Source organism: Ptychodera flava, chromosome 20 (assembly GCF_041260155.1).
Source record: "Ptychodera flava strain L36383 chromosome 20, AS_Pfla_20210202, whole genome shotgun sequence".
Lineage (NCBI taxonomy): Eukaryota > Metazoa > Hemichordata > Enteropneusta > Ptychoderidae > Ptychodera > Ptychodera flava.
In genome coordinates this window covers 6,767,402-6,787,500 of record NC_091947.1, presented here as the reverse complement: position 1 = coordinate 6,787,500, position 20,099 = coordinate 6,767,402, and the positions used below count along the sequence as shown (strand labels likewise).

The 20,099-nt window shown below is 37.6% G+C and overlaps 1 protein-coding gene and 1 long non-coding RNA gene across 3 annotated transcripts in view; both read right to left on the bottom strand.

Annotated features, from left to right (window-relative positions):
- Positions 1 to 5,718, bottom strand: part of LOC139119880 (uncharacterized) — a 44,960-nt gene extending 39,242 nt beyond the window's left edge. Inside the window, exon 1 of one of the 2 annotated variants that reach the window (XR_011549011.1) lies at positions 5,389 to 5,718. This is a non-coding gene — a long non-coding RNA (uncharacterized lncRNA). Of the gene's footprint in view, positions 1 to 4,102; positions 4,264 to 5,388 lie in introns of those variants that run through there. The other variant, XR_011549010.1, reaches the window with a different exon arrangement.
- The window catches only part of LOC139119878 (nucleolar complex protein 3 homolog), a 113,599-nt gene that overhangs the window by 52,243 nt on the left and 41,257 nt on the right, over positions 1 to 20,099 (bottom strand). The window contains exons 7-12 of the mRNA XM_070683812.1: positions 19,585 to 19,778; positions 18,449 to 18,577; positions 15,315 to 15,440; positions 14,762 to 14,842; positions 8,466 to 8,639; positions 5,914 to 6,049 (exon numbers count right to left, since the gene is read on the bottom strand). Of these exons, the coding sequence (XP_070539913.1) occupies positions 5,914 to 6,049; positions 8,466 to 8,639; positions 14,762 to 14,842; positions 15,315 to 15,440; positions 18,449 to 18,577; positions 19,585 to 19,778 (840 nt within the window). The remainder of the gene's footprint in view (positions 1 to 5,913; positions 6,050 to 8,465; positions 8,640 to 14,761; positions 14,843 to 15,314; positions 15,441 to 18,448; positions 18,578 to 19,584; positions 19,779 to 20,099) is intronic.

Genomic DNA, 20,099 nt, shown 5'->3' with positions numbered 1-20,099 from the left:
CTCTCATGCACACACTGTATATATATATATATATATATATATATATATATATATATATATATATATATATATATATATATATATATATATATATATATATATATATATATATATATATATATATATATATATATATATATATATATATATATATATATATATATATATATATATATATATATATATAGTACAGTGCTTCATGCAAAAAGCAGAAGGTTACAAAGGAAGTTCAATATGGGGTTGGGTCTTAATACAATGGAGGGAAGAGAAGCCAAGCATTTGCGCTTACTTGAATACAGTTGTAAATCAACACCCCAGAACAGATGGTCTCTCATATTCAGGCATGAATACGTACTACTGTATTGGCTACGCACACAAGACCCCTGTTCTGATATTATAGGGGGGGGGGGGGTCATATGGGATTGAAAGCCATAGAGAATGCCAAATATATTCCAGACAGATATTATGATGACCCGAGTTACTGTTTTTGTGGCAATGAGAAGCAGTGTTCCTCTGAATCTTGTGAAATTTGCAGCAGCAAATTTATGGGGGAAATTAAACGGTCTGCAGTGAGTGGGAAAATAAGTAAAATTCTGAAAAATACATTGAAGTGATGAGCTTTGGATGCAAAATTGTGCATGCCTTCACAGTGTAAATTTGAATGGATATAAAGGTATACAAAGATGTTGATAAGTTTTGCCTATATAAGTTAGAAGCTAATTGTTAAACATTTTGTAGGATATTAGAAAATCATAAACAGCTGAGAATGAAATTTTTAAACAGTTAAGTGTAAGATTGAATTCAGTTTTTTTCTGAGAATGATCTTTGTGCTTTGATAAATATATAAAGAATTTCAATTTTTTAGAATTACGTGAGATCATAATTTAGTTTCACAATCACTGCTGAGCCTATATCCAAAGGTTTTTGAAGTAATGTAATTTTAATATTTTGGCCGCATTTTAATGGAATTGTAAAGTCTGAATTTGTAAAATTTAGTGTAAAAAAAATTTCTTCATGGGACTGCAAAAGTTCACTCATTTGCTGAGTTGAACATTGCAGCAGAGCTTTCAAAGAGGTGATACTCGAATACATGTTTGACCAATGGTTAAGAAATAAATGCATGTAGTGTTTTTTATTGACAAGTTATCTTGTTAATATTTAGGATGCCTTTCATTCTGAAACCACCATTGTATGTAAGGAATATGGACTGTAATTTACTGTATGCCACAGTTAACTTTCAAGCAAAGTCATAAAGATCACAAACTTTGATGAAATATCATTTTTTTTTTATTTCTGTATGATTGAACATGTGCAGAAACATCTGCTGATTTCATGCTTTGAAAAAAGGCCAAAAAAATGTGAACTCTTCACAGCTATGAAATGATTTCAAAACTTGAACAAGAACGTCAAACCTCAGCAGTTCAAAATTTCTCCAGGACAATTTACCATTCAACATGTTGAGGAACCCCATGTTTGTTCCAACAGCCATAGTGGAAGTTGATCGTCGCTGTTTCTGATGTCTTCCTATACCGCACGATCATGGGCTTGTCATCGGTACAGATAACTTCCATACACTGAACCTTTACTGACCTCAGTAACAGCTGCTGATTTTCGTAGCGGGCTCCACGGCCAAGGATAGTTGACTTTGTTCAACCAGGTAAATTTCAGAGTTACTGTACACGGTGTTTCAGACTCTTCAATGCGCATTGAATTGCGGGTTGAATACAGCCGAATGAGCTCAAACACTTCTGCTGGGATATTTTGCTAAAGGTTCCCTTCCATGGATTCCGCATTGAGCAAGAGGGTTTCAATTTCTGGGTCACTGCTGATCGCCAATGTCTCATTTCACACTCAAATATTGGGTACACCTCTATCTGGCGGAGCTTTACTTGTCAGCTGTGATTTTATCATGTTTCTTGATTGCAGGGTCAACATTGGCATCTAGTTCATCGAAAAGGCCATGTACGGTAGGTCACAATGGAAATCGCCCTTGCTTCTCATAAGCTCAAACTTTGCGTTGCGTAGCTTACGCTTGACAGCTGTAGCGATGACTAACATGGGCGCCGCATATTGATTTACAGTAACTACGGTAAATGACCTCAGTCATGACCCCAATATAGGTATACGCGCTCCACGAAGCATTGGACAAAACAGGGCGCTGCTGGGCCGCAGTGAACATACCGGTATACTTCATCTCTTGTATAAACACAGATGGCTGTGTGCTATCTATCAGCTGAGCTCTATAAACTGTCAATTTCAATGTCAATACCCCTTTCAACAACAGACTTTGTGAAACCAATATTTTAAAGCCATCAATTGGACCTCTTGTATTATAGCAATCATGGTGATGTTAAAAAAAGATTTTGCAAAAGACAATGCAGGGGTTTCACTAAGTTTTGAAACAGGGGGCCATATGAAAATTACAGGGGGCCAAGCCATACCAACCAGCAAACATGTGGATGTTTGGTACGTACCCCCACCCCTCACCCACCAATACACGGTTCCAAATTAGCTTTTTACAAACTGGACAAAACAGTTCATCAACCACAAACGGTAAGTTACAAGTTTTATTTCAAGCATTGCTTACAGAAATATGTCATTATGATCATCTACAAACAGGGTTCGAAATTTATTTTTTGTTTGGTGGTCAAGTTTGACCACCAGATTCAAATTTTGGTGGTCAATTGCAAAATTCTGGTGGTCAAAAATAATTGTCATTGTCAGAGTGTAATTCTTGTGGAGGTCAGGGTCCATAGGGGTGAATAGTGGGCTGACATCTTGTTCTGGAACCATTCCACTATGCTGCTACTCGTGTTACGTTGGTCTATGTTGGATGCCCAGTAAAATCCACTAGAAAAATTTTCAGTATTTTCACAACTTGAAATGAGTGCATGAGTGACTGACTGACTGTAAGTTTTGACAGAATTACAAACTGAGTAATCAAGAAATGACAATTACTGCTGATAACATTGACAATTATTGCATTTTTTGAACTTATGAAGTTTTGTCAGAGTTTTGTACAATGAGATGTTATGCAACATTTGCAGACTTAATCACAATAATCATAGCAGTAAACAGTAAAACAAAGAGAGACATTGTCTATCCAAAGGAACGCCTCACTTGGGTAGATTGGAGTGGGGTTGAAGGACTGACATTAAACCAAAGTGGAGGGACTGTGATTGAACAGACAAGATGTGTACTACTAGATAACTGCTATATCTATCTCTGAGGATAATATATTGTTTCTGGATACTCCTAGCAATAAACTGTGAGAGGAATGTAAGACTTACAGCTTTGCAGCACTAGTGTGACCTCCGAAAACTTGGTGGTCAACATTGATGCAGTTTTTCTCTATGGTTCACCACTGAAAATAGTCATTTCAAGTGATTGTTGGTAGAACAGAATGAAAATTTCTATGAATTTTGACTTTGACCCTAGTACACTAGCCCTCAGTCGCTCCGCATTTCTACTTTATTTACATTTTCAAAGGATCAGGGACCAACATTAGACAGCCTGGATCTACTTTAAAATCATCAACGGCAGCTGTTGTAAAAAGTGTTCGTTTTATGACAGTGTTCGTTTTTTTGGAAACCACACTCAAAAATGCATCGTCTTCAACACAAAAAGCATACAAGATATGAATTTAGAGATGTATTGGAAGCCATCGATACGGGGGTTTTTGAATGAATTATTGCGGCTTTTGGTGCAGGAAAGCAGTCTTCGAACTTTAGTGATAGGTGCAGGCTATAGCAGCCATGGCCGGTTTATTCCATTTCCGGACTTCCTGCATTGCCGTGTATGACGACTGTGCTACAGCCAACCGCTAAACGTCACAGTCTGCTGAAGTTTACACCTTCATTTATTCAGTTTTGAAATTTATATGCCCACGGAGTTAAGGCAAGTCAAACATAAAGAAAATCATTAAAATCCGAGAGCGAACATCGACCACCAATGCCAAGGTGTTGTTTACATTTTACAACCCGAGGCTGGTGGATCGCTGTAGGGGCGAATGCTGATGCATTCAGAAGAAACATTTCCTGATAAATATTCATAAAACGCCGCATAAGTATCAATATGATCGAGAAATTGCCATAAACTGTACCTTTCGTCATCAACCCGTCTGTATTTCTCCATTTCGACCCAATGAATCACTTCACTCACATCTCATGGCCAACGCAATGTTGCGTTATGGCACAAGCTCAATGACCTCTAACCTCCAACCAGCTGTGTACGTTGTATTGACGTTTTCCATGCACAGGCGCTCCTTAGCTGGGTCGTCTGCTAAGTAAGATCGATTTTCGGATCGATCTATTGATCCCGTAGTCGATATGCCCGCCACTGCAACCTAATTAGGTTAACCTATTTAGGTTGCAGTGGCGGGCATATCGACTACGGGATCAATAGATCGATCCGAAAATCGATCTACTTGGCAGACGACCCAGCTAAGGAGCGCCTGTGATTCCGTGCGGTACTATCGGTACCTACATCTTCAAGCTTAGCGAGGCATTGCGCGATCGACAAATGCGAACGAATGAACACAAAATTTTCGTTGAAAACACCCCAAAAGTGTTGAAAAACAAGTAATTCAGCATTAAGGATACAGATCATTGTAAACTTTTGGCAACATGCTGTTTGTTACTAGCTATTCATTTCTGTAGGAAGCACAACAATTACACGATTTTCAGGTAATAACAGGCGGCCGTATGACCGGTGGCCGGCTTTTAACGAAACCCCTGTAAATACTGTTCAACTTTAGTTTCAAAATCTGTTGAGTTGTACAGTGTATTGCATAGAAATAAATGTGATTTAGTCCAACATGGTAATTGCTTAAGTCAGAGTATACATCGACCACATACAAATCGGCATTTGTCTGCAAATTTAGACAAAACACTCAGACTGTACTGGCAATATGACAATGTTGAAAACTGGGCTTGGTGTCTATCGAAACCGACGACATTAACACTGCAAGCAAGCATATAAAATGCTTGCAACTCCTGCATCAAGTTGAGACATAGCCGCAGAATGAACCGAAGCAAAGTTGTCTGCATTTTGATGCAAAGTGCCAATGTCGCGCGCATTGTCCTATATTTAGAAGCTAGTTCTGTCACAGAACTGTGCTCAAATGATGACCATGCAACATCGAGCAGTTCCTCGTATATAGACATACACATCAGGTATCAAACTTTGCTATAACGGACAAAAATGAGATAAACTCAGTTATTTTTCTGACAAAATTGTTCACCGAAATTGTACCCCTACTAAACTTGATCGCGCTGGTCAGGAGTCATCGATCGCTGGTTGAGAGCTGGTGGCACATATTTAATTAAAAAAGCAAAATCGGCGAAATTTACAACATTAGTTCAAGTTAAATATGATGGTTGTACTAACCTGTAACCAAAGAAGCTCTTTGGACCTACGACGTGTCCAACAAGCACACCACACAGCGCAGGAGAGGCAGATTCCAGACGTGTCGAGCTGTACGCTTGCAAGCAGTATAGCAATATGGCGGACGTGTTGACATCACCGTTGTCGAATGGTGGCGCTCGTTCAGGCAAACTACGGGTGCGTAGATCCTGGCGAGGCACGCACCTCACACACAAAATTTCACACTCATTTTCCCGGTGCGTAGAAAAATGAGGCCAGTCGATAAAAACGTTAGTAAGCACTATTTAGGCAGTTCTTAGGCCATTGGAAGGCTAACATTATAAAGCCAGGGCTTTTGCTTTATTACGCAAGTCTGGTCTCGATAAGTGCGTGAATTCCTTACTACATGGTCTCGATAGTACTAGTACACAAACGACACACACACACACACACACACACACACACACACACACTCTCTCTCTCTCTCTCTCTCTCTCTCTCTCTCTCTCTCTCTCTCTCTCTCTCTCTCTCTCTCTCATATTCACTCACCTGTGTGAAGTTCAAAAAGTATTCTGTACAGGTGAGAGTAAAACTTCAGTGGATCAATGTTCAAAGCTTGACCTTGGCCTGACAACAGCTGAAATACTGTCAAAATACAATGTAGGATTTCTCTAGTACTCAGCTCCTGCAAAAGAGACAAGACACATACCGTATCTTAGTGTATTCTGATCAAGTTATCCCTGAAACATAGAACTTAACTCTATCAAGCTGTCCTCGAGGAAATGTTTGTTGAATTTTGAGAACAAAGTACTGGATTGTGTGACTAACGTTATGTGCCTTAAATTTAATTTGATCTTGTAATGCATCACAATGTCAAATAAATACCCAACTCTCCCTAAGTATAACTAAGTCTATTTGTGACTGTGGATAACCAACGATACAATTGCAAATGATGGGGCTATCATTAGGGAAAGACTGCATTAACTTGCATGGTACCTGAAACCCGGGTCCTTGCCTGACCAACTCGGGTGACAAATAGAAGACTTTTTAATCCCCCCAAGGTGTGAATGTTCCATTGTTATGTTTATCTAATCAAGCTGTTGCCATTGTAGTGCCATTGTAGGAAAGGCAGGTCTGTGAAATTGATCCTCTGAAAACTAAGTAGGGTAGTAGGGTATTCCTAAGTTAATGGAGCTTTCCCGTAATGTTTATTCTGAATGACCACCGTGAAAAAGCGACTGTCCCAGTAACTTGACTATCTTAAACTACATTAATACTGTACTACGTTAAAATTTCATTGTCACTGCAGCAGACACTATGAAATTTCACCTGGTAAATAGGTCTGCTGATGATCTTGAAGAACAGTAGATGGCTGACTCACTGACAAACGCTGGGATACCAGTACATGTATGTTGATGAGTACAGGAATTTACATGTCATTTCACGATGTAATACATTGCAAGATGAGATGTGAGGCATAATATCAGTCACATATCCAGTATTGATTGCATGGAGAAAGCCAGATTTCTTCCAAATGTTATAGTTACTGGAAGGATCTTGATAAGGCTTAGTTAATGTTTAACTTGTTTCAAATTCTGGGGAAGCTTATGCTTATTAGGATCACCAAGTGGAGAAGGTCACATTAGCATCTTAAAGAACAGTTTAGCAACTTTTCCAGCAACCAATCATGTTTACTATTTTTAAAGGTCAACTTTGCATCAAGCTAAGCAGCCAATCATTTCTTAGGCATAAAGGGCACATTTCCCTAAAATAATGTTTCCAGTCTATTTAAGCGGGCAATTCAAACTACAGTCAGCAGCCGGCAGAGCAAGCAGCAGCAGCAACTACCGCCATAGCAGCTCTTACATTGGCCAAGCATTTTCCCGCCCACCCATCCTTTTCTTTGTATGCCAGTCGTGAATTTGAGATGTGTGACTTTCTAATTTAGTTTGCTTGTTATTTTGCCTTGAATTTGCTGTTCAATTTACCTTTGTAGGGGACTTTAGTCATGTAGTTTAGTAGTTGTAGTTTACGTTACATTGTTTTAGCCAGTGCCAGCAGCTTATGTACTTACATGAAATTCCGTCTTGTTGTATTTGCATTTACATATATTGGCAAAACGTGTAACCTTAGTTTTGTATGAGTTTTATGAGTAGATGAATTAAACTATCCCTACTGATCCAAGATACTTGTGCGCCAGTGTGTGTTCTTCATTTGGTGATCCTCCTCAGTTTACTTATGCCTAGCTCCGCCTCCCGGTGTACTCAGGATTTGAAGGGCTTTGCAACTTTTCATTTGCATTACAATAGATTTAAAATCAAACAATGTAATGCATATGCCCCCATATGTTTGAATAGTGACATGATGTGCCCAAACTTGTACAAAAGTTCCTAGCTCCAAGAAACATAAACACCCATGTTTAGGACTGTACTCATACCTCAAAATAAAATAATAACAAGAGACAATATCTGATTATTTTTTAGGGGCCGTGAATAATTAAAACACGTGCACGGTAAACATAGCAAAGTGCATTTGGCCTCAAACCCCCTCCCCCTCCGCTAAACGAAAGTTGGGAAGTGCAAAAATCCAACCACGCCTGATTCAGTATCAGCATACCTACAATGGGTAATTATGTCGCTTTGAAATCATGCATATGCTACCAACTCCCCCCACCCCCTCTCGCCCCTTACTACCCCCTCTAAAATCAATCTTTGTTCAGCGCCAACTCGGCAATGACACAACCAACAGAAATGAATTGAAACAGTCCAAAATTATTGATATGTTATTTTACTTGTACACTGAGCCACATGTATGTCAAAGGAATGCTGGTGTAGTGCCTGTGCTGCACTGGCCTGGTACATGTACATGCCAAACAATTTAGCGAGATATTTTGCGATACATAAAAACATGTAGCGGGATGTTGCAATATAAAAACATGTAGTGTGCTTTTTGCGCATGGTAATCAACAGAAATGGCATTTTTTAATTATCTATGACCCCTTAGTACAAACTAAGATTTGCTCAAACTTTAAAACAATGTTGAGTTTGAGTCGCTTTTGATTTTTTTTGTCAAATGGAGACTAACAGGATGTGAATTCTTACCCCTGAGTCAATGAGTAAATGGAGTACTTTCACCAAGTCATCAAAGAAATCTATATTAATAAGATGTGCATATTTTGATAATCCTTCCAGTACAGATGGCAGAAGAGTCGATGAGTCAGCCTTCTTCAGAATGCGGAAGTAAATAGCAAAGACCATCTTGATGATTTCTGTTTGCTGTGAGATGGTGGAAAAAAATGTGAAAAATGGTTTAAAAGATTGAAAATGTTGGCAAACAAGTGGAATGGAAAATGAGCAACTATAAAGCAGATGTGCAAATCATGCCAAACTTTCCTGCAAAACCAAAACGTGTAAGAAATATTGTTAAAATTATCATTTAAATCATGTAGATACATGTATCAAGATAATGTCTTTGCTAACGCTGGTATTAAGGTTCCAAGACAAGAAATTGACCTTTTTAAGCTAATAATTCTCTAGTGGTTAATAATCTCACAACCCCTGTAAATTATATATTTTCGGAAAGCCTGGATATAGGGAAACATTTTGGTTACCATAGTGTCACTACCACATGGCAGGTAATTTGCATAACCTTTCAAAAATCGGTTTTCCCTATGTTTTGTTTCAATGCTTTGAGATATGTGGCTGAAATTTGTGTGAGTGCAATCTGTCCTAAGGATCTTCAAAAGAGTGTCTCAGAATTGCTTTAAACCTTAAACAATTTTTGTTCTAGAAAAACTTCCAGAGCGGTGAATTTAACCGTAGTTGATTTCTTTAAAATTGTGCTCAAATAAAAATAGCGTCAATGACACTGTAGCTCCCATCCTGGACTATTTAGTGTTTGTTCTCTGGTCAGATATTTGAACATGTGTGAAAGGGATAAAGTGCATGAAGTGAAAATACTTAAATGAAATGTACTGGAGACAGTGAAATATGTTTAATGTAATTATTCAGAATATAAAATGGAAAAAATACAGAATTAGATATATCGAATACTGTGATACAACCATTAACTCAACAAGTCATTTACAATGACATAGTCCCCACTTGTAATAGGAGTATTAGTCTTGATGGGGCAGGAAAATGTGGTCATTAAGAAGTATCACTGGAGTGTATATGTTGAGATCTATGGGCACATAGGTCTATGTCGTTGTTCCCAATTTGAAACACATGAGGCATGTCTACGTTATGGTTCTAAATCGGGAAAAAAGATCAGACCTCTAGCAGTATTGGCCAGCCAAGAAATACATATGCGCATTATAAATGAGGTACAAGATGTGACATCTTAAGGTCTAATATCCTATCAAAATTGGAGGGTATAGAACTTGTGGTTACTGAAATATGCATATATATGTATAATCAAGGTCAAAGGTCATCGAGGTCACATGACATTTTAAAAAAAACTTATATTCGCTAATTAATCCTATATGCCAAAAATCAGATCTCTAGCTCTATTCGCGCTTGCCCAGAATAGATGTGTACATAATTAATGAGGTAAAGCGTGTGTTGTCATAAGGTCTCCCATCCTACTAAATACAAAGGACATAGCACTTGTGGTTACTTATTTATTGACATAAACATATATTTTAGGTAAAGGTCATCGAGGTCACATGACATTTGGTCAAAAATTTCTCTCCTATAGTTATCCCTATATACCAAAAATCAGACATCCAGCTCTATTGGCTCGCTCAGAATGAGATATGCGCATAATTATTGAGGTACAGTATGTGGCGTCATAAGGTGTCCAATCATACCAAAACATGAAGGGTGTAGCACTTGTGGTTACCGAGTTATGGACAAATATGTATATTGAGGTCAAAGGTCACTGAGGTCACGTGACATTTTGCTAAGTTATCCCTATATACCAAAAATCAGACCTCTAGCTCTATTGGCTCGTCAAAATAGATATGTGCATAATTAATGAGGTACAATATGTGGCGTCATAAGCTGTCCCATCATACCATACACGAAGGCTGTAGCACTTGTGGTTACTCAGTTATGGACAAATATGTATATTTGAGGTCAAAGGTCACCGAGGTCACGTGACATTTTGTCAAAAAAATTGTATTGCTAAGTTATCCCTATATACCAAAAATCAGACCTCTAGCTCTATTGGCTCGCTCAAAACTAGATATGTGCATAATTAATGAGGTACAATATGTGGCGTCATAAGGTGTCCCATCAAACCATACATGAAGGATGTAGCACTTGTGGTTACTGAGTTATGGACAAATATGTATATTTGAGGTCAAAGGTCACCGAGGTCACGTGACATTTTGTCAAAAAAATTGTACTGCTAAGTTATCCCTATATACCAAAAATCAGACCTCCAGCTCTATTGGCTCGCTCAAAATTAGATATGTGCATAATTAATGAGGTACAATATGTGCCGTCATAAGGTGTCCCATCATACCATACATGAAGGCTGTAGCACTTGTGGTTACTCAGTTATGGACAAATATGTATATTTGAGGTCAAAGGTCACCGAGGTCACGTGACATTTTGTCAAAAAAATTGTATTGCTAAGTTATCCCTATATACCAAAAATCAGACCTCTAGCTCTATTGGCTCGCTCAAAATTAGATATGCGCATAATTAATGAGGTACAATATGTGGCGTCATAAGGTGTCCCATCATACCATACATGAAGGCTGTAGCACTTGTGGTTACCGAGTTATGGACAAATATGTATATTTGAGGTCAGGTCACCGAGGTCACATGAGATTTTGTCAAAAAAATTGTTTTACTAAGTTATCCCTATATACCAAAAATCAGACCTCTAGCTCTATTGGCTCGCTCAAAATTAGATATGTGCATAATTAATGAGGTACAATATGTGGCGTCATAAGGTGTTCTATCATACCATACATGAAGGCTGTAGCACTTGTGGTTACTGAGTTATGGACAAATATGTATATTTGAGGTCAAAGGTCACCGAGGTCACGTGACATTTTGTCAAAAAAATTGTTTTGCTAAGTTATCCCTATACACCAAAAATCAGACCTCTGCTCTATTGGCTCGCTCAAAATTAGATATGTGCATAATTAATGAGGTACAATATGTGGCGTCATAAGCTGTCCCATCATACCATACATGAAGGCTGTAGCACTTGTGGTTACTGAGTTATGGACAAATATGTATATTTGAGATCAAAGGTCATCAAAGTCACATGACATATTGTCAAAATATCCGAGATATCTGCGTGAACGGATGGACTCATGGATGGACGAACAGACGGACATGACCCAATCTATAAGCTCACTGGACTTCATCCGTGGGGACTTAAAATTGTGTCACTGCATCCTTTTTGCAAAATGATTACGATGAGAAACTAAATTTTTATTTTTCGTGGCCTTATACATGGGAGTCTATGGAGATCTGCCTTATACATGGGAGTCTATGGACGTGTAAACTAAAAATATGCAAATTTCACCACGATTTGCCCAAATTTGGGAAAGGTCACTTCTATGCACTTCCATACCAAGTTTCAAATCAATCGGACTTGTGGTTTCAGAGCAGGAGATTTTTTGACCAAAATGGGAGAAATTACAAAAAAATTCATGAAAAATAGCAAGTCCAAGATACTGACCCAAGATGTGCACAATCATTTCATGTCAGCCCAAAGTACTTACATGCTAATTTTTCATGTAATCTGCTCAGTGGTTATTGAGTTTTTTCAATTTTGACTGTTTTTACATTTTTTCACTTAATTTGCATATTTTTGGCAATGACAACTTCATTTGAACAAAATCTCATCTACAGCCCATCATCCATGTACACACCAAATATCAAGATGAAATGTACAATGGTTTTGGAGTTTTTGATGTTGACGGACAGACATACAGACATACAGACATACAGACATACAGACATACAGACATTTCCCTAGCCTATAAGAATAGCTTCCATTGCCATATATACATATGGCTATGGGAGCTAAAAACTAAGCAAGATATAAAGAATCTGAGACAAAATTTTGAAGAGCGTTGTGACAGCTTGCATTCCAGTAAGTTTAAGTCCGATATTTTGAAGTATTGAGACAAAACACAGGGAAAAACCGATTTTTGAAAGGTTATGCAAATTACCTGTCACATGATAGTTATGTAAACATTGGTGACACTGTAATTACCAAAATTTTCCCCTATATCTAGGCTTTCAGAAAATGTATAATGTACGGGGTGTTGAGCTTATTAACCACCAGAGAATTGTTAGATTAAAGAGGTCAGTTTCTTCTCTTGGAACCTTAAGAGTATAAAAGTGACACAGATTTACAAGTCATTCAACCAGGATTTCATTGATAATACCAACATACCTTGTCAAAAAACAGCAGAGATATTACCACAGTTAAAGGCCACGTTCCTAAACTTTAGCCAGTACACCTGTGATCTGATCTGTGCCAACTTTGTAATTTTCATGTTTTGTGTACATGTAATACAGCAATCAATGTAAACCCTCATCCCCTCCATCTTACATTTATGCTGGGGATTTGGAAATCAACATGTGCAGTACTCCTTGATGCAGCTCAGAAAACTGCCAAATAACAGTTGTAGCAACTACAATAATTTCAAAACCATAAATATATCTACATCAGTAATTTGGTATGACGTGTTCACAATCTCATCATCAAATTATCCCGACTTTGGTTACAAATATTTTTTGATCAAAATGATATCCCACGATGCTCTTGATTTTGTTATAAAAGCAAATTTGAAATTGTAAATATTCTATACATCAGTCAATGCAATCACGGAGGGGGACCACAGTACAAATATGGGGGAATTAGACAGGATTTGCCATTAAAGCAAGCCCAAGGGGGTGGGGCAATTGCCTCATTTAGTATCCTTAGTCTGTTTCATGGACGTATAGTGACTGTGCACAGAGCACTGTGACGTGGGAAAGTCTAATTTATGTCCCTAGGTCTGGATTTTTTTTATTGTCTTCCTGCAGCGGTTCGAGCATGCGGCAAATTTTACATAGACTTAATTTTCAAATCCCCTGCGTAACCCTGAGGTGGGGGAGTGAGGGTTTGGGTGTTTCCATTGACTGCTGTATTACATGTATAGAAAACTATAAATTACAAAGTTGGCACAGATCACCTGTGTAGAAACAAACTCCTTCACAGTCACGTTTTAGTGTACCCCTTAACTTGTAATTTTTTACTGGTTGTAATCTACAGCATAAACCAAGGTGTAACATACTCCAATACAAGAACTACACAGTTCACTCAACATTATGGTAAGGATAACATTAGAGTGAGTTGTGACTCCGCAGAGCCTGGTTGCTCTGGGTTTAAATCAATTATTGTGGTTTTGATTTCCTTGGGGAAATGCCTCCCAATTCAAACTGGAGTATTCATCCTTCAAAACAAAGTACAATGAAGTACAATCTCTTCAACAATTTCATTTAGGATATTATATTTGATTTTTTTTTAATTGTGACTGCTGCATTAACCCTTTCACTACCATGGTTTGACCCAAACCTATTGTTATCAATGGTGATTGTGGACCTGTTTACAGGGAATTGGGGGTGAACAGGTTAAACGCAGTTACGATGATCAATCAAAATTAATACAGCAAAAATCCATCGAGAAAATTTATGTAATTTTTGTAAATACTTCACATATATTCATTAAAAAAGTGATGTCACAATACATGTACATGTCTCCAAAAACAAATCCATAGTCAATGAATCACCAATAGTCCTTCTCTATTACCAATGGAAGATGAAGAAAGCCAGCGATACATGATTCTTATCACTCCTGTGTCAATTTTGAAGTCAAAGGACAGCCAACAAAAGCAGCAGAATAATCAGTTTGGATTGTACACACCAACAACCTGACAGCAAGGTCATCGAACCGAATGCTTTGCACCTGTCAATCACAGTACAATGTGATGATTATGTATTCTGGAACAGTTATTTCAGGAAAAGGATAGCCGCGCACGTTTTCATGTTTAAACATGAACAAACATGACCAGAACGGTTCCTGCAAACATTTGACTAGGGTCATGATTTTCAAATATGAACTTCTGTGACACAATCTGATCTACACAATGCAATCACAGTATAAAATCCTCGTTATAAACTTAGATTGAATTTTCCACTTTATGTAAGAGTGCTAGTTTTGAAGAAAATGACCTCACAGCAGCCGAATTGGATTACAACCCAAAACAGAGTTTACGATGCTGGATTGTACAGATGTAGACTTAACTAGAAGTTATCATGTTCAACATAATCACACACAACTAAGAGATCTGTGTCAGATTTTACAACTACTATATTGAGTCTTACAATAGAGAGTGAGAATGCTGTGAAACTTCACAGCTGTGAGACTCAGCACTCACCAAGTGTTGCTTTCTCTTCTTACTTTCCGTTGAAGCAGCCTCCAATAATTCCTTCTCAAGTTTATCTGCTCTTTTGGATCTCTGAAAGTAAGAATGAAGATGCATGACAATTAAAGGTACAGATAAAGTGAAAAGCTGAAACATCTGAGACAAACTTTTATCAAGTGTACCTGTAAAAAAAACAAGTAGGACACAGAAACTTCCTGCAGTGTATACTTCGACATGCATTCATACCCTTTGAACACTACTGTTAGCCATGATTTATTTTAGGATTTCATAATTGCACACATCATTACTGTCTAGAGAAAGAAATTACGGCACAGAACTTGCTGAATAAAACTGGAACATGGAAAGCTAGTGCAAAATTAGAATTAACAATCATTTTTTTTCAAATGAAGATACACAAAAAGCAAAGCCTGCAGTATTTCAGAAAAGTATGTTCTTGGAATGAAACAAATCAAAATGAGCTGCCATGATCATTTCTAGGAATGTCATGCAAATTTATTTGAATAGCAAAAGTAGGAACTAAACACTTTGAATATGCAAAGCTTACCTTCCTTTCCTTTCTGGACAATTTCATCATCTTTTCTTTATGAGTCATAAATTTCTTAGTTTGCTCATTCTCCTGAGCATTTAAATCAATATCTTTGATTTTCAGGGCAAGGAATGTGTCTAACACCTGAAAAGCAAAAATTTTACAAATAGTTCACATACTGATAGACACTATGTGAATTTCTCGAGCTAAACAAGCATGACTTGTACAATTGAAATTGAACACAAACTTGGTGAAGAATTCCATGTTTGACTCGATAGGTCTAGAAAGAAAATTATCATGCAGTTAGCAGGGTTGCGCAGATTCAATGAGGCCTTTTGGGCATACCTAACAATATACTAATCAGTGTGAAAATTGCAAAATGAAATCTGCATGCGAAATTTGCTTGCATCATGGTAGGTCATTGAGTATTGGTTTAGACAGACGACAGACCTACAGACAGATATTAAAGCAGACAAACTCCAAGCATTTCATCAAGGTAGAAAGAGACTCGGGGACAGATGTTCAGACTCAAAACTTTTCCACAGAAACTTCCCCAATAAAAGCTGGATTATCATAAATCTATACAAATGTAAAGAAGCCACGCTACTGATCTGACGTGTCATGTTTGGTCCATAATTTTGCCATGTTTCTGGCGCCCATTGTCGGTGAATCTTGCATATGATGTCTGTGAATATATAGCAACTAAACTTGAGTGGAAAATAAACTGAAAAAATGTTCCATTTTTTTATGGAGGACAAATGTGTCTTAAATTGTGTTCCCGGTACAACCATTTGATCCCTCTTTGCATATTTCATGAAAGTGCCCATCATGATTATTCAAACTTATCATACAGTCAAAGAGATGCTTTGCGAATTCAAAAACTCCCGCCTAGTATATGCAAATGGCTGCATCATGAGTAATTCCCCTATTGTGCACCCTTGGTCCTGTAACTTCCCATTTGAGAGCCCGCAGCCGGTGAAATTGACCGGTAACTCTCACAATTTTGCTGGCTACTTTTTTGAAAAATTTATACTCTTACATTGGCAAAATATTTTTTACATTTTGAAATGGTTTGGACATGTGTCACAAGCTGTGTAATCAAATTATTTAGCGGGTTTGATGTGAAACAAAATTTAATATACAATACACTACGATCACCTTGTAGCACTACGATAACCTTGTAGCATGTCGAGCCTGAATGAAAAACGTAATGAATTGCAATGAAAATGTGTGTACTAATTCTGCCAACCCTCACAAGCTCCATTTGAAATGGTTGATAAAGTATGAAGCGGTCACAAGGTCAAGCTTTGCTGTACAATCTTGGGTTTTTGAAGCTTACCAAGGAACAAGAGAAAGGTTGTTGCCTGGATTTAAATTGTTTTTGAAGGCAACGGCCAGATTTTTTCTTTCCAATTTATCAAAGTTTGAATTTTAGTACACTGACGTGCATTGCACTGCCATGGCGTCAATGTGTCAATTGAAGGCAGATGAAGTGATGTGCATGGTACACTGCCAGGCCATGATCGCATATTTACCCTTTTCCTGCCAAGTCCACATTTCACCATCAGGTCAAGATGGTTAAAATTAGTGAAATACAACATATTCCATATGGCACATTTTAACATAATATTGAACTTTCGAAGGCCGTTGAAAACATAAATACTGTAAACTTGATTATATGGATTAAAGATGCTATAACAGACCAAGCTAAGTGGGTGAAAATACGTCATGTTTTGGCTCAATACCGCTTTTTACTGACTTGGCTGATGGGGCAGTGATACTGTCTGGCAGGAAAAGGGTTAAAGAAATGATTGATAATTCATACAAATAGCCTTGATATTCTCAAAAATTTCAATTTGATTGTTAATTAGATCATGAAGTTGGTAGTTTTGCTCTGTGCTATAATTTGCACAATACAACACTCCAGGGCGCCACTTCAAACCAACAATCTATATGATCAATCATGATGTGCACGTTTGAGACAAATTATGGTAAGTGGAGTGATTTCTACAACTTTCTGGAAGATTGTAAGCAGTTTTCCAGAAGTTTTTCAGGAGTGTCAACTATATTTACACAACACATTATTTTGTTTCACTAAGGTGACCCTTCACTTATCGCTAAACAAACTTCATCAGATCAATTTTTCCAGGAGTAAATTGTAATTGTAAAAGTGTATTAAATGAGCTATAAAAAGTGAAATTTTTAGCTAATTTTCCAGGGTTTCCGGCCTTTCAACCTTCTGGACCAACCCCTTACCCAGGAGGGGGATACCCCCTCCTGAACCCTCCCCCACAATGTGGTGGTGGTATCTGCTATGTAACCCCCTACTTCAAAACTTAGTGAAACCCCTGCAGACTAGCACTTGTACAACATTGGCTCCAATGTCCATGTATGACCTAGAAGCTGAACACGACATCTTTCTTATGGTCAGAAATTACGCACTAAAATGACATGCGGTAAATGACACTGAGTTACAAAAAACTACCAGAAAGTTTCACAAATGGCCCCCACTTTGGAACCAAACTATCTTTGCAATGAGTTATAATGACGCAGTTGACATTTAACGAAGGTGAAGTGTCTGCCTAAGCAGTCATTATTCCTGATTGAGACCCACACCTCCAACTTTAAGTTCATTAAATGCGTACACCCTTCAGCATCATCACTATTTAACATAACAAAGCCTGAAAGCAGTAATATAGAGTTCCATACAAATCATGTCATGAGATGGTTTTTTGAACATGAAAATTATCTTTATGACGTATGTGAAATTGGCTCACTAATTGAAAGCGCAATGCACAGTACTCCAGACCTTTATTAAGCACAGGGGAAAACTCCCTTTCTAACAAGGCAAATGTAACACAAATGTGCTGTGGTACGCGTCATTTCATTAACTCTTTCAGGCCTAAACCTCTATATATACAGGTACCGCTGGCAAGTTACCAGAAAGTCAGGCCTGAAAGGGTTAATGAGACTACATGTCAGTCTGCAGCGGTTTCTATTACATGTAAACTATGATAGTAGTTGTATAACTTCCAATTTTTGAACAACATACCATTTACACATGACAAAAGAAAAGCATAGTGACAAAAACCACACCCTAACTTTTCCTTGAGTTTATTTTCACTTTATTCAGTCTCTCTGTAAGGTCGTACCTTCCGTTTGACATGGAAATTCTTTGCCTTGACTATCCTGGTGATGACTTTCACAGCATCTAATGATGCTTCACCTAGGGGGTCTTCTTTGAAAAGCTGCCGCACAGCATCACAGCACATATCTGAAATCTATTAAGGAAAAAAGATCATATTTAGGAATTAGACAAGTGTTGTAAGTACTGCATCTGTTTGCCATGGCTTTCATGATACAAGGGAACTTGTACTTTTGATTTAATTTTTATGACTTTTCTGCTCATTGCTTTTGAAATAAATTTTCTAATTTTTTACTAAGAGAAGTTTAAACGTGCTTTGACAGTATTTGAATAAAGAGAGATACACTAATTGTAATTGACTTGTGGGTTTTCTCTGTTATTTTTAATATTCATGTGACATTTTTGTTGGCTACGATTGTTCTGATGCAGAAATTGACGCTAAAAATAAAACAATAAATAGCTACATATGTGATGTTACTATGAAGTGGTCAAAAATCCTTTCAAGAATGACGTAAAATCTGAAGGCTCCTTGTCATGAGTTCTAAAAATATTTTTTAAAACGTCTCAATTCATCCATGTGGAGATTTAATTATGCATAAAAAAACTCTTCTAGACCGCATAGTTTTGTAAAAAGACTGAAAAAAGGCTCATTAAAAATTCTTGACCTGGTTGGTATCCACGTACCAGGTATTCAGAACAAATAAGGAATTGAAGACAACACTTTGTGGAGTTTGCGTCCTTGCAATTACAGAGGTTTGATTGCAAAGGACATGTCATCATTTGATGTGGGCAGTTTTGAAAAAACAGGATGCTGTGTATTATAGTAATAGTCACCATTTTGTACCAAGGTCAGAAAACAAGCATCTCAAATATATTATAAATAGCGCAATCAACGTCAATGGAGATGGGTCTGACATGCATACAACAAAGGGCTTCATATCTTGCAGTCTGTCAGTGACATTTTTACCATTTGTATCACAAATGTCATGTACGCCCCCTATTTGAATGTTGTATGTTCTATTTCAATTACATGAGGATGTATTGAGACTGCCTGCAAGTTTTTCAAGATGTTCACAAGTCTGATTTCACAACATTATTAACCACTATCAACAGTACATGTCACAAAGGCTTTTTCCCCATTACCTGTTTGTCTTTATCAGCCACCAGTGGTACAATCAGCGAGATTATGTTACTTCTGTAATTGAAATGTGACAGTGATGTCATAAGATTACACATGCATCTTGCAGCCACCTCTCGGAGACTGTGTTTTGCATGTGCAGATAACTCTTCTCTCGACTGTCTACTCTTTTTCACTTTCCTCTCTTTTCTTTTGTATCCTGGAAAAAAAACAAAAAAACAGACATTTTCAACGAAATGCTTGACTTTCAAAAAATGATACGCATTCTTACATGTAGGGTCAGTAGCTGCTGTGTTTTTCTGCATGTGTTCATTGAAAGGGGCATTTTCTACCCCATTCATCAAAATTAGGTGGCAGATTTGACATTTTAGGGGGCAGTCACTTTTGGTGTTGATTTTGCCTTCCTAGGAAGCGCTTCCCTGATATTATGATTGTCACTCAGTTCAGTTGTGTCTTCCATGTTGCATGCAGCACCTACACAAACATTGATATGATGATATTTGTCAGCTTGTGATGTGCT